The sequence below is a fragment of the Amborella trichopoda genome, chromosome 13, assembly GCF_054954075.1.
Source record: "Amborella trichopoda isolate Santa Cruz 75 chromosome 13, AtrichopodaSantaCruz75HAP2 v2.0, whole genome shotgun sequence".
NCBI classification, from domain to species: domain Eukaryota; kingdom Viridiplantae; phylum Streptophyta; class Magnoliopsida; order Amborellales; family Amborellaceae; genus Amborella; species Amborella trichopoda.
The window spans coordinates 2,807,149-2,832,235 of record NC_142348.1 but is presented as its reverse complement, the minus strand read 5'-3'; the positions used below and the strand labels follow the sequence as shown (position 1 = coordinate 2,832,235).

General features: G+C 35.5%; 2 protein-coding genes across 7 annotated transcripts; both read left to right on the top strand.

Moving 5' to 3' along the window:
* On the top strand, nucleotides 1-13,550 carry LOC18428226 (uncharacterized). The gene is made up of 8 exons (XM_020663600.2): nucleotides 1-877; nucleotides 2,396-2,497; nucleotides 9,283-9,495; nucleotides 10,502-10,560; nucleotides 10,924-11,018; nucleotides 11,139-11,305; nucleotides 12,248-12,310; nucleotides 13,215-13,550. The coding sequence occupies exons 1-8, from the start codon at nucleotides 227-229 to the stop codon at nucleotides 13,278-13,280; spliced, it is 1,416 nt and encodes a 471-aa protein (XP_020519259.2). The 5' UTR covers nucleotides 1-226; the 3' UTR covers nucleotides 13,281-13,550.
* Nucleotides 13,551-16,268: 2,718 nt separating this feature from the next.
* On the top strand, nucleotides 16,269-22,913 carry ACD5 (Diacylglycerol kinase family protein). 6 transcript variants are annotated; one of them, XR_016047955.1, is made up of 12 exons: nucleotides 16,269-16,433; nucleotides 17,505-17,639; nucleotides 17,772-17,939; nucleotides 18,073-18,165; nucleotides 18,301-18,393; nucleotides 18,697-18,973; nucleotides 19,455-19,539; nucleotides 20,381-20,530; nucleotides 20,625-20,745; nucleotides 21,020-21,400; nucleotides 21,838-21,904; nucleotides 22,658-22,913. XR_016047955.1 is itself a non-coding variant. In XM_088856214.1 (12 exons), the coding sequence occupies exons 5-12, from the start codon at nucleotides 18,340-18,342 to the stop codon at nucleotides 22,793-22,795; spliced, it is 1,254 nt and encodes a 417-aa protein (XP_088712340.1). In that variant the 5' UTR covers nucleotides 16,269-16,433; nucleotides 17,505-17,639; nucleotides 17,772-17,939; nucleotides 18,114-18,165; nucleotides 18,301-18,339; the 3' UTR covers nucleotides 22,796-22,913. The 6 variants fall into 6 exon arrangements, 4 of the variants coding, with proteins under 4 accessions (XP_088712340.1, XP_006837328.1, XP_088712341.1 ...); XR_016047954.1 differs by having other exon boundaries at nucleotides 17,478-17,639; XM_088856214.1 differs by having other exon boundaries at nucleotides 18,114-18,165; nucleotides 20,625-20,726.
* The last annotated feature ends 2,174 nt before the right edge of the window (nucleotides 22,914-25,087 follow it).

The window sequence follows — 25,087 nt, the reverse complement described above, 5'->3', positions numbered from 1 at the left end:
ACGGTTCTCCACTGCAAAACCCTATCGCTGTCTCCGCAAACCCCTTTCCCTCTCTAAGCCACCTGGAATAGAAATATCTATCTAAACCCCATTTCTCTCTCTTCCTGCAATGGGATCTCTCTGAAACTCCATCTCTAATTCTCTCTCTACACTTGTAGAACTAGTCTATGCTACAAAACTTCCCCCTCTCTTTTGCTTAGAAACCCCTGTTCTTCTCTCTCTAGAAATGAGCGCAGATAACTCACCTGACACCCTCCCCCGCCTCTCTGGTGTCGAGTCCTCTGCAGAAGAGGGCGAGCAGCGCCCAGAGAGAGAAAGAGAGAGCTTATCTAGAGAGAGAGAGGACCCTCGATCATCTAGAGAGAGAGAGGGCCTTCGGTCATCTAGAGAGAGAGAAAGAGAGAGCTTATCTAGAGAGAGAGAGGACCCTCGATCATCTAGAGAGAGAGAGGGCCTTCGGTCATCTAGAGAGAGAGAGGACCATCGGTCATCTGGAGAGAGAGAGGACCATCGGTCATCTGGAGAGAGAGAGGACCATCGGTCATCTGGAGAGAGAGAGGACCATCGCTCTGACAGTAGAGATAGAGAGAGAGATAGGTACCATTCCGACTCTCGCAGGAGAAGTGATGAAGATGGCCGGAAAAGGCGCCGGAGTTCTCCATCCGAACATCATCCCTATGGAGAAGAGAGAGAAGAACATGGCGACGAGAATTACAGGCGTCGAAGTAAGAGGCAAGCTGGTGAGGCTGGAGACATATGGTTTAGGGTTGTGGTACCTTCAAAGCAGATTGGAAGGGTGATAGGAAGAGAGGGAAGCCAGATCCGGAGGATAAGAGAGGACACCAGGGCCAATATCAAGATTGCTGATGCCCTAGCCGTGAGTCCCTCTCTTTCTATAACTTCCAACCTGTTTCTCTCTCTAGGCCTATTTGTTCTCTCTCTTTTTGCTCGCTAATTATATGGAGCTCTCAGTTGTTTCTCTCTCGAGGTTTTACTAATTTTTCTCTTTCCACTAGTTCCTTTCTCTCTCTGTAGATGTTGTTGACTCCATTGCTTTGGGCGGATCAAGATGAATGAAGAAATAAAATGTGATTTTGGAGATAAGGAATAAACCACGGATATATCCAAGCAACCTTTTCGTAAATTCAAGTGATCTTTTTGTAGGCTTTTGCCCCCAATTGGATTAACTTCTCCATTTGTTGGATGCCGTAGCTTCATCTGTCAAAAATTCTCTCTTTTCTCTCTCACTCTCTTTCCTCTTCTGTATGTGAGTTTTTTCCTCTGTATGGAAACTCTAACATCTGCATTTCTCAAAGATGTGATTTGATTATTTATTATAACTATTAATCTCTGCATCTAAGTTCATATCTTTCTCTCTCTAACATCATTTTTATTTTATTTTTCTAAATTATGAGGTGTAATTGCATATGCTGCCTCCAGTTTCAGTATCTGGAGCAAAAGCCATAATCAAGACTTGGCGAGTCCGATTTTGGACTCAGCAGGCTGCCAATTTCGGAACCAAACCCATGGGAACTGGTATATTAGGACTCAGGTGGAGTCTGTCATACCTGAATCGAGCTGGGGACCCTAGCGAGTCCTGACCTGAGTCTTTGTATTGAATACACTAAGCAACTCCCTTCCATTCTGCTGGGTATTTATGTTCAATGCATGTGAGATCAAGCATTTGCGGTTGAAATCAAGATGAAACTCACCTTCCTCTTCTTAAAATTTTCCTTATAAAGAGATAAAAAAGTTACTTTCTCATAAACATTAATTTTTAATTGCGCCATTTCCATTTTACTATGATTTTAATTAGTCGATATGCCCATATTTAATGGTGTTTTTTGCGGGTGTGCTCACTAAGAAGAATTCTTATATAAGTTCCATACAATTGTGTTTCCAAAGGGTACATTTAGCAGTGTTCCTTCTAAATATGCTTTGAAGTGTTTCAATGGCATTTATGATTGAACCTTTTTATGCAACTCACGTACTTATTGTTCAATAGTTGAGTAATATATCAAGTTATTGCTGCTAAATTTACTTCTTCTCTGTTATATGCAATGACAAATTGGGTTTTGTGTTCATTCCCAGTGTAATTCATGTGCTGTTACTTTCTGATGGCAAACTTTTTTCTTTTCATGATTCATTTTTTTACAAAGAAGTTATATATTTTTGCCTATTTAAGAGACGTTGGATCTTTCATGGAACTCCTAAAGGCTAGTATTTGTTGAAATCTACTTCTTACAAAATGGGATTTAGCCCATGGCTTCCTTTTTATTGCAAGACAACTTCACTTTATTATGTTCCATTTGCCAAATCGATGTGTATTTTGAAGATTAAGAGTATCTAGAAGCTGTGTCCATGAAACACTGTATTTTGTTTAATGTCCTTGCAGCCATATGAAGATCGTGTCATCCTCATAAGTTCTAGAGATGATGATCGTGAAACTTCTGATGCAGAGCATGCACTCTATTACATTGCCAAGATTATTCTCAAGGTGAACCCTTTCTCCTGATCAAAATTACTGCAATTTCTATAGTGGAATGGCCATGGGGGTATTTATGGCTAGGAACTCCATCTGAAATATAACATCAAAAAAAAAAAAAGTCCATCTGAAATATGTTAATTTGGCTATTTGTGGAGCCTGTTGTTAGCCCCTATGTCATGCACTTCGAAGTCACGGGGTGTTTTTATTTTGGAATCTCTAGCTTACATTTAAGTGAACTGCTGGATTATTTTTCTGGTAATGGAAGTTTCTGTTTCCCGATTTAATTGCCTGGTGGAAATTTGAAGAGCTGTTTAACTATTATTTATAACCACTTGCTTTCATTAAGTAGGAGTTCTGTGTATAACTATGCTCATTTATTGGTATATTTTCTTTTTTCTTTTTAATAAACATAAATAAATGTTTTCTTGACATTTACTTTCAAGAACTCCTGGGATATCAATTGCATGATTTAGTTTTTTACTGATCTATTGGTGCTCCTTGATATTTTGCTTGAGATATGCATGGGGAAAATTCTTGGAGTATGGTTGAGATTGGCTGATATTCTCTTGGTTGGCAATCATCTAACTTCATTCCTTGTGGTCCATAATGTACCCCTTCCTCTTCAGGTAATCTCTTCTCTGCCATCCCCCTACCAGGCCATGAGGCCTCCTGGAATCCCCACAGCACCATACCAACCCCCAAGCCAATGATCCTTATAGATCCATCTCAGGCCACTCCCATCCCATCAACTAGCCTCTACCAACCCACCATCTGCCTGCATGTGCCAATTGGCCAGCGTCCTCAAAAATCCATAACCTTCGACCATCCATCTCAGAGTGTGAATTCCCATCAGGGAGTCCCCCACAAGTAGCGGTCATGAATCCTCATCAAGGAGGTCCTTCACTGCCCATGCGTAGCCCATCCCTTCCCCATCGGTAACCCTCCCCTCGTGGTGACCAAGTGGATGGTGGTGATGCTCCTTCTTCCACCAGCTTTGAAGCTGATGATTATGAGGGCCATGAGTTCAACATGAACCCGATTGAGCCATCAGCACGCCCCTTGTCCCCTACATATAATGCCACCCAATCCCCATATTACTCTGATTTTGGTGCCCATGCGGTCGGCTCTGATCAATATGAATGCTCAAAGGATGAGGTCCCCTCGATCATTCAGATCATGCCTTACACACAACTGCCCTGGTCAGCTCCTTCTGGCAAATCAAACAGCGAGGATGTGAACACATTGTAGACCAACATGTGCCTAGTGATGGAGGTGCCATCCCTCGCTAGCTAGCCTCCCCCATAAAATATCTCCTTCACCGCCTTTAACATCAAAGTTCCTCATGTTGCCGTACTTCATCCCATTAATTTGAAGTTCTGATGGTGCATACCCTTGATCGTGAGTCTGTCTTAGTCGATCGAACGGCTAGCATCCAGCCACGTGGTTAGCCCTTCTTCAGTCATCCCTACCCAAGGAAGAAGACCCCATTCTGCCATGTTACTGTTTTTAGACTTAGTCCATCGAATGGTGAGATTCCAACCACATGGTTCACCCCTTCTTCAATCATCCCTGCCCAAGGAAGAGGATCCCATTTTTCCATGTTGCCAACTCGTTTGTTTGCACAAATTGGAACAATCAGGACCATCCAGATGAACAGTGCCATCAGTTTCAATGTCGGCCCTTATATATATATATATATATATATATATATACCCAAGCCCCCTGATTTCCCTCCCCTTCGTCATCCTTCTCCCAGCTCCCTACCCCACTCTCACCTGCCTATCTTCCTCCGAATGTTGGTCTCTCCACTACTTTTGGGGATGTTGTCCCAAGCAACCCCTGACAGAGCATTCCCCTCAATGGAAGATTCTTGCAGTTATAGTCTTACTCAGTGATTTAAAGTATGCCGTTTTGGGTCGAAAATCACCCAAGAACAATGTGGTTCTTAGCTTGGGTTGCTGTTCATTAGTTTATATAATCTAATACACATAATGTATAACACAAAGCATTCATGACACTTTTGGTCAGCCCAAATGATTCTTTCATGTGAGGTGTAATATTTGAATCTATTGGGCGCCATTCATTTTGGTTTTTATATATACTATATTATATGACATATAACAATATTATATTGTTTTATGGGATATAAGAAATTTTATTATCTTAATATATTTGTTTAAGTTTAAATTTTAAATGCTAGAAAAGCCTCAAGTTTTAAACTACTGAGCTCTTGGATAAGCTCGGAATGAATACATCCGAGTGAATTTAGGGATAGCGCCTATTGGCGCGATAAGATGAGGGAAAGTAAACGTAGGTTGTCTTGCCATGTGCAATGTTAACTTGGGACAACACCGGTTGGGAGGGGTAATTTGTTTCTTGTGGAAGGCTCCAAAAAGGCAAGGGAGAAGCCCAAAAGGACATGGATGAGGTATCGAGAAGAGATATGGTGACTAATGGTTTGACTGATGATATGTCCCTTGATAGAGTGGAATGACATAATATGATTTGTGCAGGTGACCCCAAATAGTTAGGATAAGGCTCGAATGATATATATATATATATATATATATATATATATATATATATATGAGTTATACCGAGCACAAGAGAATTGGAGGCACCTCGTTACCCTTGGTGTCCAAAACATTGACCGTACTAACATTGTTAAAATCTCCTGTACTTTGACACATGCCGCAATCATTTTTTTGGATCTTCGTGCACCTTCATACATCTTGCATGGTTGTACTTTCGAGTTAGATGAATCTTGCATCCTTGCTAGCTGGCTTGTTATTCGTTGGCACGCTCGAAATATCAAAGAACAAACTACTTAAGGTGTAGCCATGAACACTCACATGAGGAACCTTTTATGTGTTTGGATTTTTGGAATTATAAAGCTGAGGTCCTGCGTCTCGGGTCTACAACCATTAAATTTTTAAAATCATATATTTTATGTAAATGCCAAATCGACCAAATGATTTATGTAATTTTATTTTTCCGTCTTAATCTCTACTGAGCAATAAATCTATTTTTACATTTCATTATAATAGATTAAATTAGGATTCTCCTTGATGGCACTAAAAAGCAATTTACTCCATTAGTAACACAAGCTTTTTGTATTGTTTATTCATACTCTAACATACACATGAGACGCATCCATTATTTTAATTATTAAAATATTCATAATTTCATGTGTATTTAATGCACATTTTAAAAAATAAGAAATAAATTACGTAATATTTTAATCATAAAATAAAGCACGTAATATTTTATCATTACTCTAGCAAAATCGTAGTATGGAGTTTTTAATTGACATATGCATCAAATGCAAAATCGATGTATGGATTTTTAAAGACATATTTTTGTGAACCCGCGCTGTCATATTTTGTAAATGCTAAATCAACTAAATGATTTATATAATTTTATTTTTTGTCGTATTCTCTAATAAGCAATTTATCGATTTTATTTCATTATAAAATATTAATCATGATTCTTTTTGATTGCACTAGGCAACAATTTACTCCATCGGTAACACAAAGTTTTTGTGTTTTGTTCACACATACTTTAAATCTACAATACTAGAGAGGCATCAATTATTTTAATAGTAAAAATAAAGTATATAATATTTTAATAACAAAATAAAGTACATGATATAGTATCATTAAATGCAAAAGAGATGTAAGGATTTTTTAATCGATGTATGCATTAAATGCAAAAGAATGCAATTTATCAAATGCGCTGATGGAATATTTTAATGAAAAAATTGAATATTCAAAAAGAAAATGATTACATATCCAAATATCCAAAAATATTTATCCCAAAATATCATACGCCAGCATTAAATATTGATAGATCCAAATTTTCGAAAATACACGCCACATCAAATGCTCTTAAGGGCGAGAGATATTGTTGAACCGCAAGATCATATTATATAAAAAAGTATTCAATTAAACCCTTTTTATTAATTTTTTATTTCATTTCATATCTAATTAAACAGCAAAATATTATTATATTTTTCCATATTGACAAAAAAACTTGATTTTCCTTTGTGTATATTAAAGAGCATTGTGTTCCTTTGGATGCACAAAAGTTTTTTTTTCTTAACACGAATGTACAAGACATACGTATAAGAAGTAATAGAATATTTTAATGAATAAAAATGAATATTCAAAATCACAATGATTACTCATCCATATTTTTTCTATTATGCATTAGAACAAATATACGCTCTGTATATTTGTTTAATGCATAATAGAAAAAATATGGATGTGTAATCATTGTGATTTTGAATATTCAATTTTTTTTGTTAAAATATTCTATTACCTCTTACATGTATGTCTTGCACATTCGTGATAAGAAAAAAACTTTTATGCGCCCGAAGGAGCACAATGCTCTTTAAAATGTATTAGGGAAAATCTAGTTTTTTTTGTCAATATGGAAAAATAAAATAATATTTTATTGTTTAATTATAAATAAAAATAGTTTATTTGAATACTGTTTTATATAATATGGCCTTGTGATTCAACAATATTTTTTAAGGTTAGGAGCATTCGATGTGGCTTGTATTTTGGGAAATTTGGATTCCTCAGCATTTAATGTTGGCGTGATATATTTTGGGATAACTATTTTTAGATATTTGGAGCATTTAATGTTGGCATGATATATTTTGGGATAACTATTTTTAGATATTTGGAGAGGTAATCATTCTCTTTTTGAATATTTAATTTTTTCATTATAATATTCTATTACCGTATTTGATAAGTTGCATTCTTATCGATTAAAAAATCCTTATATCTCTTTTGCATTTAATGATGATATATCATGTACTTTATTTTGTTATTAAAATATTATATACTTTATTTTCATTATTAAAATTATGGATGCCTCTCACATGTTGTGGGTTAGAGTATGTGTGAACACAACACAAGAACTTTGTGTTACCAATGGAGTAAATCGTTGCCTAGTGCCAACAAGGAAAATCCTGATTTAATATTTTATTATATAATATATAAATTGCTCATTCGAGATTAAGACAAAAAATAAAATTACATAAATCATTTGGTTGATTTAGCATTTACATAATATGACAGTGCGTGTTCATAAAAATGTCTTTAAAAATTCATATATTGATTTTGCATTTGATGCATATATCGATTAAAAAATCCATACAACGATTTTGCTAGAGTAAAGATAAAATATCATGTACTTTATTTTATTATTAAAATATTATATATTTTATTTCTTATTTTTTAAATGTGCATTAAATGCACGTGTGATTATGAATATTCTAATTAGCAAGGTAATGGATGCCTCTCACGTGTGTTAGAGTATGTGTGAACAACGCAAAAAGTTAATGTTACCGATGGAGTAAATTGCTTTTTAGTGCCATCAAGGAAAATCCTGATTTAATCTTATGAAATATAAAAATAGATTTATTGCTTGTTAGATACTAAGAAGAAAAAATAAAATTACAGAAATCATTTGGTTGATTTAGCATTTACGTAATATGACAGTGCGGCTTCACAAAAATATATGTTTTTAAAAATTTAATGGTTGTATGTTTGAGACGCGAGACCCCACCTTGATGATTCAAAAAAGCCACAAAATAAAGTGTTCCTCATGTGAGTGTTTGTGGGTACTAGTGTTCACAAAATCGAACCGGAACGGTTAATCGGACATGGGGCCAGAAGCGGTTTAACCAGTAAACCGGCCGAATCAGCCGTTCTAACTAGACAAGTCTTGGGCGGTCAAAAAATTGTTGAAAAAAATAAAAAAGATACAAAAAATTATATTAAAACATGAAAAGCATATAAAGAATGATTAAAACAAAACACATTCAAATGAAGTTGAAAATTAATGAAAAAAATTGATTTCAAAGAATTGATTTGTGTTTAGAGGTATTTTTTCGAAAAAGATGGGAAAATATAAAAGTGAGTATTAATGACCAAAACAATATTTAATCTTTACCATAATGTAAAGAATATTTAAAAAATGTATTTCAAACCAAATGCCTTATTTTTGGGATTTTATATATATATTTTTGACTTTTTTATTTTTTAAATACCGGTCGATCACCAAAACTGCACAAGACAGGAACCGGCCATATCTCACCGGGCGGTTACTGGTTTGATCGCCCGATTTTTCTAACATTGGTGGGTACACCTTAAGTAGTTTGGTGTTTATGTTTGCATGTTTGATATTTCGAGCGTACCAACGAATAACAAGCCAGCTAGCAAGGAATGCAAGATTCATTTAATTCGTAATTACAAGCATGCAATATGTATGAAGGTGCACGAAGATCCAAAAAAATGATTGCGGCTTGTGTTAAAGTACAAGTCATGTTGACAATGTTAGTACGGTCTATGTTTTGGCCACCAAGGGTGATGAGGTGCGTCCAATTCTCTTGTGCTCGGTATAGCTCGGATGATGTATATATGAGTTATTACATTCAAATGTTATTTTGTGGATATTTACAAAATATATTAGTTTTTCATCTAAATATTAGTTAAAAAATTGTGGTTAATCTTTTAAAATTTCTCCATTTTATACATTTATTGTATGGGCGTTTCCAAACTAGGGAACCCATGGGAAACAACGATCCACCCCTTTTGCTCCTGCACCCACTCTTGTCTCCAAAAACTATAGGTGGACAATGCTGAATCCAACATATAGTACACCTAAAAAATATGATGTTACTTTTTTCCTTTTGGGGGTGGGGGTGTCAATGGGCTTATTGTTGGCTTAGAACCTGATTTAGTTCATGTTTTTTTCATTCTTTTTTCACTTTGGTTGGGAAGGAGGATGACACTAGTGATGAAAAGGTTGGGGGCCATTCATCAGCCAACACAATCCGGCTTTTGATTGAAGGTTCCCAAGCTGGTTGCCTGATTGGGTATTCTGGTCAGAACATTAAAGAAATTAGAAGCTCCTCAGGGGCCAACATTCAGATCATGGAGCAGAAACACTTGCCAATCTGTGCATCTACCTGTCAATCTGATCGGTTAGTTCAGGTACGCTTCCTTTTCATAACATGTAATTTTCCTTCCTCTTTGGGTTCTGGAAATTTAGATGCAGCAGTTAAGTGACAGAAAAAATTCAATGATAAGAAAAATCGTGTTCTTTTTTATGTGAAAGGTGTACTCTTAATTAATTGATTGTTATACTTGTAGTCCATTGGGGCTGTTGCCATCCAATGAAATAATGCACGGTGATGGGGAGACAGTGGGACCTGCCACAACAAGAAATGACCCCATTAGTAGGTCCCGTTCTCTCAATCTTGGTCCATTTAATTGGACCATGATAACCCTAATGGACTGTGGTTTTCCATAGTTCTTTTATTATGGTATGCTTCACTTTTCTAAGTCCTGATTTTGGCTCATGAATAGGGCGATGTTTTCTTTTGCTCATTTATTTGTCTTGTTTTTTGAATCCAATGTATCTACTGAGGTAACATAATTTCTTTTGCAAATTTAATTTTCAAAACTGAGGGATTTTTTTTTTTAACTTCGATTTTTCACGATGGAGGGAGGGAGGGAGTGCGTGAACGACTTATCACTTTTAAGGAGTGTGTTCGTAAAATACTCACAAACGTTGGGAAGTGACATGATTGCCTTCCACTCTCTAGTGCAAATGACTTTTGAACATGATCATTTCCTGCAATTTATCAGTGATAGACTAGAAAACCCATGTTATTATACTGATTTGCACCACTAATGGTGTATTAAATCGGTCACAACCTGATTACAACACCCATGTCTTCTATTCTAAAGGTAATTTGACTAACTTTAAATTTTTTTCCCTTTACAAATTACACAAAGTATGCCCCTTTCCAAAAATCATTTGCATTAGTGGGAAGGAGTTCTTTAGGTTGTAAAGTTTGCGAGGAAACTTTCTAACACATTATGAGTTTTGCATTTTCTTGTGAAATCTTGTATTTAGGTTTGATCTGCCATGACTCTTGTCTATTCTTCTATTCTGAACAACTTACCATATCCCTTAGCCTTATTTTACCCCCAGATATCCGGTGAAGTCCGAGAAGTGCTAAAAGCTCTGGAGAAAATCAGCTACAAGCTCAGGTTTGCCATTTTAACACACCCACTGTAGGCTCTTTGAATCTTTGTATCAACCTGACGTAAATTGAAGTTTTCCTTTTTAGTCAAAGATAATGCAATCCATAGACCAAGGAAAAACCATATCTATTGGGTCCGCACGAGAGAGAGAGAGAGAGAGGCTCATCATATTAGAACATTATGAGTTCAGTGGTGGGCGCCACTTTATGGCCATGACCATCATCCATTACTTCAGTGGATGATGAATAATAGACTATGGGTATCCCATTGTCTATAGGCTTATTATGTTTCTTCTTATTCTCCCTTTCCTCTACATCACTATACCTTTATCGTGTATCTTTTCAAAATTTGTTCTGAATGTTTGTGCAGGGAAACTCCACCCAAACGAGTAATCTCGCTAAAGCCGGCGTACAATTATGGCTCAGTTCCTCCAAGAACGTCGTCACATATGTCTTCATATTCAGGTTATGTGCCATTCCATATAACAGCCATTTCGTGTTTGACTTATTATTGTTTATTTGTGGATGATTCAATATATTCTAATAAAATTATTTTGACTTTTTGTTTTCTTTAATTATACCCAGATCATGGTTATTCGGCCCATCGTAGCTCCAATCATAGGTCATCCACCTATGCAAATGATGTGGTGACTACTGAAATCTCAGTTTCAGAGTCAGCAGTTGGTGGTTTGATAGGGAAGGGCGGCTCAAATATCTCTAAAATTAGGCACCAATCAGGGGCTTTGGTTAAGGTATATGCTTGCTTCTTTTTTTTCAACAAAAAATATTTAATAGTTTTTTTATTTTTTTCTTTATTTTGAAGAGGTAAATATGTTCCTTCTGTGGCCTTCCAAAAAATTAAATTTGGTGAATTCTCACCCCGTACACCACCAATCCCCACCCCCCCAAAAAAAAAAAACCATTGAAACAAAGGAGAGAAATTCATGCAGTAAAATTAGTCTCTCTTTGCTGGCCCATTCTGCCTCTGCCTTTGCAATTTGTATTCTAGATATCATCTGGTTCTTTCTTTTGATACCTTTCCCGGTGTCTGTGACTCTTCTTTTTTACTTTTGATACTTTTCCCTTGAGTGTTTTAACTCCTCTGCCTCCCCCACGAAAAAAAAAGAAAAAAAACATACCCAACATTCTATGCCATTAGCGTCAGTATACCCCACTTTCACCCTAATTTTAGGCCACACAAATGAACAGGTCTGCATCTTGATTATATGAACAACTTTGTCCACCTCTCCCTGCCCACCCTACAGAAGCCACTTCCCCATCTGTTTCTCTTTTTCATCTCACTTTCTTGAATGCCTATTGTGTTCCCCCAAGCCCCACTGCCACCCCCAATTATGCGTGTGCGTAAGCACGTGCCTGTGCCTCATCTAGAAGGCCCTTTCTTAGACCAGGATGGAAGGAAATGGTTTCTTTTGGAGGTCTCAGGCAATAAATTGTACTTAAACAAATCCATTGTGTTCAGTGTCAAGCCTGCCATAATGCAGTAACAAAGCTAAAAATTGTCTGACCAAGTTTGGCTGCTCTTTGGCTGCGTTTGCTTTTAAGGCTTAAAATTTTATATTTTGTGAATATCAGTCACACTCTCTCTCTCTCTCTCACCCACGCGCGCTGACAGACCACACACAAAAAAAAACTTGCACAAGCTGATTATATTTTTCTTGTTTATGTGAGTATAGGTCTCATCGGGGAGAGGTGAGAGAGGGCAAAGACAAATTCATATTAGTGGTGGTCCTCCGCAGGTGAACCTTATATGTTTAGTGTAAAGGGATGAACTTGGTGGTTTTTCTTCTTTTTTTTATGCATTAACATGAAAAGTGTTTGATTGTTTTTTAAGGGGGAATATTTTTAGGAAAAGAATACAAAGAGACCATTTATTTTTAGTACAAGTAGGTCACAATTATTCGTGTCCATTAGATTTCAAATTGGATGGTTGTAAATGTGTCATTGACTGGATTCAAAAGTTCAAAAAAAAGAAGGTTGAACTTTGTAACACATTTCAAGCCATCCAATTTGACATGTAATGGTTAAGAGTGATTGTAACCTCTTTGTAATAGTAATAAATGGTCTTGTAATATACAATCCCATGTCTTTTTCACCCCAAAAAATCCTACTTATCCTATGGTGACCCCCACCTTTTATCCCAGTTGTCAGCAACATTAAAAAGTTTATAAATGTCATTTTACGCCCACCAATGTCCTTGCCGTCATTTTTTATTTTAATCCTCATTAAGTGCCCCAAATTAATTCTCAAATAACGCACATATCCGTTCTTTCTCTTCCATCTGGATTTCTTATTTTTCAAAATACATAAACCTAACCCTTTGCACCTCTTAGCTCTCGTACTAACTCTAATGGTAATGGAGTATTTTAGTGCTGATTCATGTGCTTTGGTGGTAGCATAGAGTATGTTGGTAGTGATTCATGTGCTTTTTTTGGATGGTTTAGGTTGTCACACAGTTTGAGAAACTTTGTTTTGAACTTTGAATCTAATCATGATTCACTCAACCAAATGATTTGAAATCTAACGGACGAAAATAAATAGTTTCTTTACATATATATTTTTATTATTATTAGTCTAATTATCATTACTATTATTATTATTTTGGGGCTTTAATATTTTCTTTAATGTTGGTGGTGGAAACAGGTTGCCTTGGCAAAGAGGTTGATTGAGAGATACGTAGACTCCCAATTGCATGAACACGATTACTAGGACTTTATTTATTTATTGTTGTTTCTCTAATTCTTAGAAATACAATGAAACATATATAAGAGAGAAGAGCTGCTGTGTAACGCCTTTGATGATCCTTTAACCTCATGTATCTCTTTGAGTCTTCACTTTTGTTGATCCTGTATTTTATTTCTAGGTTTAGTTGATATATATACCTATATATTATATGGAAAAATATCATGTCTGCTCATGAATTGATGGAATAGTATAAGCTCAACAATTTAAATTGAATTTAGGCTGATTTGACAGTCACAACTGTATGTTGTATTTAAGTTTGAATTTATTTTTATAAAAATGTAAATGATATGGAATTTAAGACATCTACTATTCTCATCAATGTACACCTAATAAAAATACTAAAAAAATAATTCATAAAAACTAAATTTGATCAAAATACTTTTTAAAATTTTAATGGTATTATGATCTATTTAGTTTTTGTGAATTATTGCTTTGATTATTTTATTAGATTTTTTATTTTTTTAAGAATAGATGTTCTGAATATCAAGTGATTTGAATTTGTAAAAAAAATTAAAATTAAAATATGAAATACAATCGTGACCAGTAGATCGGTTTAGATTCAATCTAGGCCATTGAGTATTTACAGTAGTGCATAATCGTTATGGTCCCCTTGGCCTGCGTACTTCTTGAGGAGACATAGAAATGACAAAAGAAAATAAAAAAAAAATAGGGAGGCATAGCAGGATAACAACTCCTTGGGCAAAGTAAGTTTGGTGGATTTTTTCATCCGAAATTTGGAGATTCTAAGTAATTTCCAACGCTTATTTCAATAAAAAAAGGTTTGGGTTTCAAGTTGGTGACACCTAGATCGTGCCCCTAAAAACTGGATTGTTCTTGTTCAATTTTACTTGTAAAAAACAAATAAGGGAGAAATTTATTCCTTTGCTGACATATTGAATGGCGTGGAGTATGTGCATGGCACTGGTCATTCGAGTTTATATTTTTGTAATTGTTTTGATGGTTTAACGTAAGGACGGTTCATATGAGTCCACGGACTCACATGTAGGGCCCGTAATAATTTATTTTTGAAATAGAATTTGATTTTGAGGAAGAGAAATGATCCTATAGGACCCTCTCCTACCTGTGCGTAGGACTCTCAAAATATCACCATGTATCGATCTCTAGAAAAGTCAAGTTCCACATTCATGTGATAATTTTTTAGAGATATGTGTTAACTTTAATAGTGATCTTATAGGGTCCTACACATATGGGTGAAAAGGGTCTTATATGATCATTATTTTATTTTTTAGAAAAAATATTTAAACTATTGATTTTACTTTATCTTTAGAGGATCATTATTTATGGGAATCAGTTTTGGTAGACGGTGTAGATCTCCAAACTCGTTTAATAAAAGGTGCAAGCTTGGACGTACCAAACAATTTTCCTTAACATAATTGTATAATGTTTGTATAAAGCAGTGAAGTATTCGGAATTTTCGAAAAAGAAAGATGCATGTCAAGTATAGATAGAGATTGTGCAACAAGAGAGAGATGGGTGTAGCATACAACATCCGGATGACGTTTTGATCCAATTAAAATGAATTTAAAGGCAATTATATATATTTTTGAGATTGTCTATAAAGGGATCATTTATCTTTTGTACAAGTAGTCATATCTATTTTTACTAATTAGATATCAAATTGCATGGTTTGGAGTGAATCAGGAAGTTTGGGAATAATTTTATTAAAACTTTGTCTAATCAATGATACTATTACAACCACGCATTTTAAAATCTAACGGACAATAATGATTGTGATGCCCTTATACAAAAAGTAAATGATTTCAGACAATTCTTGTAACTTTTTAGATAGTTTAATGGTGTGAGGCCTCTTGCCCATAGTAATAATAGAACTCAACATATTATATTTCAAGATATTATGTTGTAGAAACCACCACCCTGACGACCTAGCTTTGAGCCCATTTCTAAAAGTAGTCAAACTTATTTTATCGTTTTCTATACAAAGAGCATAGTTATTATAAGCATAGTTATTATGATGGAAATGTTTGCTAGACTAGCGACGGTTGTAGTCCAATCAAAATTAATTTGACTATAGTCTAATAGATTAGATTATATTTAAATATTATATAAAATCAAGAATAATAATTTCATAATATAGAATCTATTAAAAATTTAAAAACTACTTCTCAATTTCATTTAACCAGTTTAACTGAAAATCATACGATCCAAGCAGCTAAAATTAGTCAAGTAATCATTTTTAACTAATTTTCGATCAAATTAAACAATCTAATCACCTAAAATTAATCAAACAATCATTTACTAATTTTAACTAATTTTCGATCAAATTAAACAATCTAATCACCTAAAATTAGTCAAACAATCATTTACTAATTTTCAATCAAAATCAAAAAAAAAATTTAACTTGATTAGGCAAAGCACTTGTTAGTAATCTAACTAGTGAGACTGCGCCCTCTACTTTGGTCTTCATAACTATGACATTATAATATTGGGAATCGGTGGCAATGTCTTTTTTTTTTTTTTTTTGAGACTTTTTCTAGAGAGAGATAGGGGGAGGATATTATGATATTCTGAATAAAGAAAAAAACAATTTTTTCTCTTTTTCTAGAGAGAGAGAGGAACATGGGCCAAGGGCAAAGCGAGTCGCGAGTCGTGGCTCATGTCGCTCGCTTTACGAAGAGTGGGGACTCCATTTCTCTCTCTAAACCCTTTTTTCGCTTGTTTCTCTCTCTAGAGCCATGGTGGTCACCCGGACAATTCCTCATTATTCTCCTACTAAAACCGATGCTTGATTCCACTTTCTCTCTCTAAAGCCTTTTTTTCGCTGTGTTTCTCTCTCTAACCCATGGTGGCCATCCGGACAATTCTGCGTTTTCTCTCACTAAACTGGATGCTTAATTCCTTAACAAGTGCATTTTCTCTCACTAAGAGACAGACCCACCACATGGGTACTTGAGAGAAGGGAATAGAATTTCCATTAGAAGAGGGGAGAAGCATCACGAAGAGATGAATCCAGTTTCAGGTCATGGCGAAGGGGAAGCTCTAAGCTGCAATTTGTTCTTTGATCGAGTTGGGGAGGTCTCTGCCACCCTAAATTCAGATGGGTTTTCATGGAAATTACCAGAATCCAATAATGAACTAGTAAGTTCTTGTATTCAATTTGGGTTCTTCCCTTGATTATCAAAAGTAATGGATGAACCAGTGATTTCTTCTGATAAATCTTGAATTATCAGAAGCTATTTATGAACCAGTAAGTACTTTTAATAATTATAGCAAAAATGGTTGATTTTTTGGTATTTTGTTAGAACCTCTTATTGCATCTCTAGTTTCCTATTTTTATCTTATTTGATTCTCTAGTTTAATACTTTATTTACCTCACTTTCTTATAATATATGCTATTATAATTGTTCTTATTTATGTATATGTTTAATTTGATCATTTTTGGAGGGAGTATAAGGCTCTATTTCATATCCAAGATGGTCATTTTTTTAATTTTCATGAACATTCAGTTTTTCTTGTCCATTCAGTTTTTGGGGCATCGCATTTGTCGTTGATTGATCCATAAACAGTTATATTATTTCTCATCAACTTTCTTATTTACAGACAAAACTCAGAAAGATTTAGACTAGTGTTTTCTGAGTATATACATTATGAAGCATGGAGTTCACTTGATTTTTGCGAAAAGAAGAGTTTACTTGATCTTAAGTATTCAAACTGCTGAAATATGAGGGACGTTTCAGCAATGAAGCATAGGAAATGCTTGATTTTAAGTAATTCAAACTTCTTGGAGAAAATTGTCTTGAGTAGATACACCATCTTGAGATGAATCTTGAGAATTACTTGTGTCTCATTAGATGCTATAGGAATGATAACTAGAAGCTTGAGAATTACTTGAGGACTTAAACCTAATGATGAAAGTTATTCTGAGTCAATAAACCATCTTGATAAGAGTTTCCAATATCCTTGAGAAACATTCATTACTTGATTTTAAGTAATTAAACCTCATTGAGAAAGTTATTTTGAAGAAATAAACCATGTTGTGATTTTTTGGGACAAATTGAGAAAAATTTGAGCTCTAATGTATTTAGTATCAGTTTAGTCGCTCCATTTGTTTCAATGATACCATTCTATGTGGTTCCCTTGAGAATCACCTTAATCTTTTGTTGGTTTTCTGTGAATTGCTAGGAAGTATGTCTATCTTCTTGTTTGCAGGTGAAGCTATCTTCCAAATTCCAAAAAGAGATCACATTTCCAGAGATATATGCTGCAGAGCTCATGAACTGGGGTTTGATTCACAATTCAATGCTTCCATCTGCTGGAGGCTTCCTTTTGGGGAGCAATTCAGAGGTACTAATTCTTTCTTCAAATCTATGCCTCTTGATTGGAAATTATTTTCGTTATTATTATTATTTTTACTTCATTAGAAACTCTTTGTATTTGGTAGTCTTTCTTACTATGTCATTTGCCTTTCCCTTCCAGATGTTTCGTTTTGTGGTGCATTGGTATAAAAAATCCAAGACAAAGCCTTCTCTTTGGGTTCAAATGGCCTATACTTTTGGTCACAAGGATTTAGGGACTTGTGAGACTTGGGTAAACCGAATTCATTGTTATCTAAACTCAGATATTCAGAGGCCTAAAGGCCTTCTGGTATGCACCCTGTACATTTGTTCTAATCTATGTAGGCTAAGATCTGAATTCTTTATTAAAACCACCATTTAGATTTAAAATTTTGTCCCTGCAATTCTTTTTTTCTTTCTTGAAGTCGTCGTTATTTGGTCAGGTTTTTGTCCATCCAACAAGTGGAAAACGTAATGGTTGCAGGACTTGGGAATCTGTTGCTTCTATTTTTGGCCGTGCTAGAGTGAGAACTAGGGTGAGTTTATATACGTTTTAATTTGTGTTCTTTTTTGTGTGTGTGCACATGCACGTGCTTGGGTGTGTGTGTATGAGAGAGAGAGAGAGAGGTTTGCTTGACATATATTGTGAACTTACCATATACTTATTGCAGCTGATAGTGACACAAAGGGCAGGACATGCTTTTGATGTGATGAAGTCCATCTCAGATAGGGAGCTTATTTCCTATGATGGTGTTGTTGCTGTAGTAAGTCATTTGAATATTCTTCCTCCATAAGTGTATTTCTTATGAAGATTTGTTTGCTTGATAACGTTGTTCTCAAATCTTATTTTCATCCAGCTTTTATTCACAATCATTATGTGTAACACAAAAATGGTCTCCATTAGCATCAGAATGAGCACTTAACTTAGATCTGCAGTTCACCTTTTAAACTCTTCTAAAGGCGTGGCAAAAGAAAACTGTTCTCTTGTTTGCTTTTGAGCACAAAACACAATATGCTAGATATTGGGTTCTTAATTTCCTTCCTGCAATATAAATGCACTCTTTCAGGGAGGGGATGGCTTCTTCAATGAAATTTTGAATGGGCTTCTCTCTTCAAGGCACAAGGCTCCTTACCCACCTTCACCTGCAGAAGTTCTTCATTCTCTCGACAATGGTAGCAACCGATGTCCTGTAAAGAGGGAATTTTTCATCAATGGGCATACTGGTGACTATGCCTATGTATCCGAGGACCATACACCTGACCATGCTCTACTTCATCACAATGAGGACTCTGATCCTCTTCTTCATTCCTCAGATGCCATTAGACCAAACTCGGTAGATTTTGGTATGTGACTAAAAGTTAATTGACCACGGTCCTTTTCTTGAAGGGAAGCTATAATCCAATGGCACATGGTACAGAGTACTTGAATGCTACATCTACTGTCCATTGCATATCAATAGTTGGATATTATCTAAGATTATTCCCACAGGAACAGACTGTGGGTGTAGCCTTGGAGTTCCGTAATATTGTAGTCCATTGGAATGTGTAATACTGTCCTTTTGGTTGTTAGATCCCTGAAATTAATCGGTGCGGAATTTATATTTCACATATTGATATTTGAAATAGTAGGGACTGAGTCTGAACCATGCAACAGAGGTTAGTTTTGCTCTCTTGATGATATCTTCGTAGAAAGCATGGAATATTTCTCATTTCCAGAAAATCCATGCAAATTCTTTTATTCTTTTCTAACTTTTTATATTACGAATCCAAACTCATGCAAAAGAGTTGGACCTGTTTTCTATTCTTATATGCATCTCATTTGCAGATCGGGATAATATGTTTTCTTTCCCGAACCCATGGTTTAGATTCGGAATTATTCCTTCTGGTTCTACTGATGCCATTGTGATCAGGTATTAGCTTATTCATCTCTAATGTTTCTTTTTTTTGAAAGCTATAATTAATTGTAATAAGGAATGTGTATTCTGGAATGTGTCTGTCTAAAAAGTATTTCTGGAATGTCTAAGAAGTATTTCCTTGGTGCCAATTGAGCTGCATCAAAGTAGAAATCTATGAAGTGCCAGTTATTGGCCAAGCACTACATATCAATTATGAATGATAAAGGATTAGAGTCACTCTTAGCTTTGAAGGACCCACGACTTTAAAATGTTACAGTTTAACTGATGAGAAGGCCACACGACTAGAGGCCATATATTCTACTATTATTCATCATTTTGTGATTAATGTTGCTCGTTTGAAACAGAATGGGTGCAGAAAATAAATATTTTCAACTAATAATAGTTATTTTTGTAATCTTAAAAAGAAAAAGTACTTTAACTATGATATGTTTTAGCTAATTGTATAAGTACACTTTGGGGTTCTCTCTCTCTCTCTCTCTCTCTCTCCCCCCTGTTTGTGTGGTAAGACTTGTTGAGAAGTGAATTCTCCTCCCTCTCTTTGTAGATGAGAAGCCTCTCTCTCTCTCTCTCTCAGGGTAGATGTCAACACCGTTGGAGGTTTTTCCCTTGTTCTACTCTGAAACACACCTCAAATAGTAGGTCAATACCCTTATCGATAGTTTCCCGTATCTTGTTATTGTTTCTTCACAAAAGGAAACCGGAAAATTTGAATATATAATCACTTTTTCATGGTTACAGAACTCCCCACAATCCACTTATAAGATAGATATATGGATCTTGCTGAAATATATATACTCAATTTCTATGTTTAGTGATCTCCATTTTAATTTTGCAGTACGACTGGAACTCGGGATCCAATAACATCTGCTCTGCAAATTGTCCTTGGCAAACGGAAGTGTCTTGATATTGCTCAAGTTGTTAGGTGGAAAGCCAGTGCATCATCCAAGGAGGAGCCTTCCGTACACTATGCAGCTTCTTTTGCAGGGTTATCCCTCTGTTGTCTTCTAACTATCTCTTTCTTGTTGCTAGTATTAATTTTTGGTCCTGACATCTCACAATTCAACCCATTTCACAAACAGCTACGGATTTTATGGAGATGTCGTTAAGGAGAGCGAAAAATGCCGTTGGATGGGTCCTGCTCGTTATGATTATGCGGGGACAAAAGTGTTTATGAAGAACAGGTGCACATCTTCAACAGAGGTAGAATGTCATAGTCCATTGAGATCATGGCCCTCTGATGAAATGATTGGCAGCTCTGGAGAGAGTGGGGAGCGTCGCTATAAGACATAGATTCAATGGTTGGTCCCATGTTTTCTCCTTCACTGTCACTTCATCAGGGTTTCCTGGACTCAATGGACACCAGTCTTTTTATCGTACATTGGAATGTAGTATATCTCCTCCCCCCCACACCCAAGGACTCCGTATTAGTCCATGTCTTCTTTGTTGCCTCCTACTATAGTACCTATGCGTGCAGGTCATATCAAGCTGAGGTGGCCTTTTTGGATGTACAAGAATCAAGAGTATTCCCCGGGCCCAATTGCATCCAAGATAGTGGAGAAGGGATTAATCTATCAAAAAATCCAAAGTTAATTTGCCAAGTGAACTGTCCCATTTGCATTGATGCTAGGCCTCCTCCACAAGTGCCATCTATACATAGTTCTTTTAAGTTATCCTCCCATCATGGAGAGAACTCGAGATGGTTAAGATCAAAGGGCCGCTTTATAAGTGTGGGGGCAGCTATTATCTCATGCCGTAATGAACGAGCACCGGATGGGGTAGTGGTAGATGCTCACCTCGCCGATGGTTTCTTGCATCTCATACTTATCAAGGACTGTCCCCGTCCTTTATATTTGTGGTAAAGTTTGCTGAACTCCTTGCTTATTATGTGTATCTGTACAGACAAGAACAGATTCAGTTGAGATTTGATCATTCATTTACTCTGAAATTTAATTGTTGATTATAGTATATGTTCTTGGCAAGGTGCTGTCTTTTAGATACCATAGCTTATATAATTTTGTTGATGAAACCAATTGAGCATGCTTTATTCTCTGATCAATGCTTAATCGACTTGTGTGGGATTCTACCTATGCACAGCAGTAAAAACACATATTGAGGGGTTCTACTTGTTTCCTCCAATTAATGCATTTTGACTGTCTATCTTGAGAAGTAAAGCCTTATCATGTATGGGCAACTCCATTCTTTGTATAAATAGTGAAGTTCTATGACCAATATTTGGATTTAATAGTTAATTGTCAAATGGAATATTTATTTTTTTAGCTTTTGTTTGGTCAGGCACCTTATACATCTTGCAAGGAAGGGTGCTGATCCGTTGGATTTTGATTTTGTAGAACATCATAAGGTATGATCTTACTTCACATGGCAAGCATCTTTTGGCATGCCTGATTTGCTTTGTGATTTTATTTGCTACTTACTTTGAACTCGGATGGTGTGCTCCTGCGGGACCATATTATATACTTATAGAAGACCTACTCAGGAGTATTTTCTCAATCCAAAATTTTGAAATCTACTTAAGAATTACTAAATGATTATTTGAAGGAAAAAAGGGGGGATTTTGAGTTTCTAATCTCTTGGATCCGACTTTCCAAAAATTTGACGTATGTTATAGTCTCAAGCACATATTTTCTTATGTTGAGGTTAATCTTTATGTTGGGGAGGTTGCAACCCCCGAAATTTGGGGTCTTAAAGGTACTTCTAGATACCCCCGAGAGCATATAATATTTTCACTTGAGTTTTTCGGTAAACTCAGATATAAGGAAACGTATATAATAAAATCATTTACTTTTGATCTCGAATATTGTGACGTACTTCAATCTGACGGATTTCACATCCAATGGTTAAGAGTGATTGTAATCTCCTTGTACCAAAAGTGAGTATTAGTATACAATCCCTTGCAACTACCGTTAAGAAAGAGAGAATGATTTTGAGGTCAACATTGGCTTTTAAAAGAGGCAGAGGGCTGATACAATGCTGTAATACTAGTCTTTGGGATTGATGGTGGGGGCATAAATTTATAATTAATGTTTCTCCTTTTCTTTTTCTTTGGGTTTCTTATGTTTAATTGTTTGGTAATTTTTCTTCTTTGAATTTGCAGACAACTGCATTTACTTTTATTTCTTCTGGTGAGGAAAGTGTGTGGAACTTGGATGGTGAGCTCTTCCAAGCACATCAGCTCTCTGCCCAAGTATTCAGAGGTTTAATAAGTCTTTTTGCATCTGGACCTGACGTTTAAAGTTGTATTTATAGAGAATTTATAAATTTGGGCAGCTGATCAGGCCTTGTATGCAAAATTTTGGTAACTTCTGTTTCTGAGTATAGAAAAATAAAATGGATCCACCATTTTAGAGAGAGATAGATCCTCCATTTCAGAGTAAAATTGATATGCTATTTTACATACACAGATTGAGCATTCCATTTGATTCATGTTTTTTGAGCAATAGGTTTATGAAATGAGACTGAAATGGTAGGTTTTGAAAAGAAACGGATCAGATGGCAGATATTTTTGTGACTGAAATGGAGATTTTGAGCAAGAAATAGATAAAATGGCGGATTTAGAGCAGAGTTTTTGAGAGAGAAATGGCTGAAGGTGAGAGAGAAGAGCATGGGCAGTTCTGATTTTCAATTGAAAATTGCCCAGTCCGCTACAGGAATTGGGTGATTTTCGGAATATAGGTGCAAGGCACCAATTCAGGGCATCCGGAGATGGTGGCAGCTGGATTCGATGTCAGGTCAGATGATTTCTATCCGAGGGGATTTTCCAATCACTGAGTCGTTCACAAATACAACGTTCTCACTGTTGTTTCCTACAGCGCTGGCACATCATACCAGCACAACAGCCTAATGGCTGGAGTCTTATCATTCCTCAGCTCAGTGTCAGTTTTCTTTTACAGATTTAAGTGTAGTAACAACAAACCCCAGTTGTCCCTTCTTGAAATCTGATGGCTTGGCTTACTCTGCAGCAGAGTAGGAAATTTCAATGAACACATTCAATATTACTTTTTCTTCTTTGTCCCCAAGACTATACTGATTTCCAACCATTACTAAAAAGCATATTACAATCATGAGTTTGCATACCATGCTTCCAGCTCCCATGGGAGGACATCGTATACCTACTCCCTCAAGAAGACCTGCTTGGGAGAAATTTTCAATCTAAAATTTTGAGAACCACCTAATTATTTGAATTTTGATTTTTTAACACCTAGATGGCACCCTCCAAAAAATGGACCTTCTGTTAAATCTTCAGGCATGATTTTTTTTTTTGTTTTTTTTTTTTGGGACCGCATGGAGAATGCGAATTTGAGAACTCGTTTAATTGAGGTTACCTTGTGATTGAATACATTCGCACATTTTAGAGTCATAAAATTCGGCAAGCTTTCTATGCTTCCCCTACAGCATAGAAGTTCTATCTTCCCTTTTATCCAACCTTCCATGCTATCGGAGGGCTAAGATTGCCCCAATCATAATGTCATGTCTCCATTATTTTTTTTTTAATTTTTTTTTATAAAATATTTTGACATCAAATTTTGGATGTCCAATTCCTCTATTAAACTCGCACTAGCAAAAAATGTAAAAAAATATTTTCAATAAAATAAAATGATCAAAATACCCTTGAAAGTTTCAAGGGGTATTTTTTCATTACATTTTATCGAAAAATTATTTTTAATATTTTTTGTTGGTGCGCCGCAATGAGAAGATAGTACGTACCAAATTTCATATTCATACAATTTATATAAAAAAAACTAAAAATAAAATACTTTGAGGCGTTGGATCTAAAGATCAAACAATGAGTGGCTTTCTTGATCAAAATTGGACGGTTGGATGGTAAGGGAAAGATAGAACTTATATGTTCTAGGCAGCGTTTTAAAAAACGCCGAGTCGAACCGGACTCGCCCGGTTCGACTCGGAAATAGTGAAAAAGGAACCGGATCGCCCCGAAAATCGGAAATCGTCCGGTTCTAGAGAGAACCGGACGATTCTGTACAGTGAATCGCCGATTCACTGTACGGAATCGGCGAGTCCGAACAGTGAATCGGCGATTCCGTACGGAATTATTATTATTATTATTTTTTATTTTTTATTTTTTATTTTTTATTTTTTATTTTTTATTTTTTATTTTTTTTTGGTAATCCATGATCGAATTTTTTGGTTTTTTGTAACCCATAATAGAATTTTTTGTAATCCATGATCGAAATGTTTGTTTTCTTTTCTTGTAATCCATGATCGATTTTTTTGTTTTTTTTTTTTTTTTTGTAACCCATGATAGAATTTTTTGTAATTCATGATCGAATGTTTTGTAATATATGATCGAAATGTTTGTTTTTTTTTTGTAATCCATGATTGAAATGTTTGTTTGTTTTTTTTTAATCCATGATTGAATTTTTTGTTTTTTGCTTTTTTTGTAACCCATGATAGAGTTTTTTGTAATCCATGATTGAATTTTTTGTAATCCATGATCGAACTATTTTTTTCTTTTTTTGTAATCCACGATTGAATTTTTTGTTTTTTTTGTTTGTTTTTTTTTGTA

Excerpts from the sequence above, each read along its gene's own strand:
- LOC18428226 (XM_020663600.2), top strand. The coding sequence starts at position 227 with ATGAGCGCAGATAACTCACCTGACACCCTCCCCCGCCTCTCTGGTGTC. Across the intron at positions 11,019-11,138 it reads ACATATGTCTTCATATTCAG|ATCATGGTTATTCGGCCCAT; the intron begins GTTATGTGCCAT and ends AATTATACCCAG. Across the intron at positions 12,311-13,214 it reads TTAGTGGTGGTCCTCCGCAG|GTTGCCTTGGCAAAGAGGTT; the intron begins GTGAACCTTATA and ends TGGTGGAAACAG.
- ACD5 (XM_011622875.3), top strand. The coding sequence starts at position 16,299 with ATGAATCCAGTTTCAGGTCATGGCGAAGGGGAAGCTCTAAGCTGCAAT. Across the intron at positions 17,640-17,771 it reads TTTTGGGGAGCAATTCAGAG|ATGTTTCGTTTTGTGGTGCA; the intron begins GTACTAATTCTT and ends TTTCCCTTCCAG. Across the intron at positions 18,166-18,300 it reads GTGCTAGAGTGAGAACTAGG|CTGATAGTGACACAAAGGGC; the intron begins GTGAGTTTATAT and ends TACTTATTGCAG.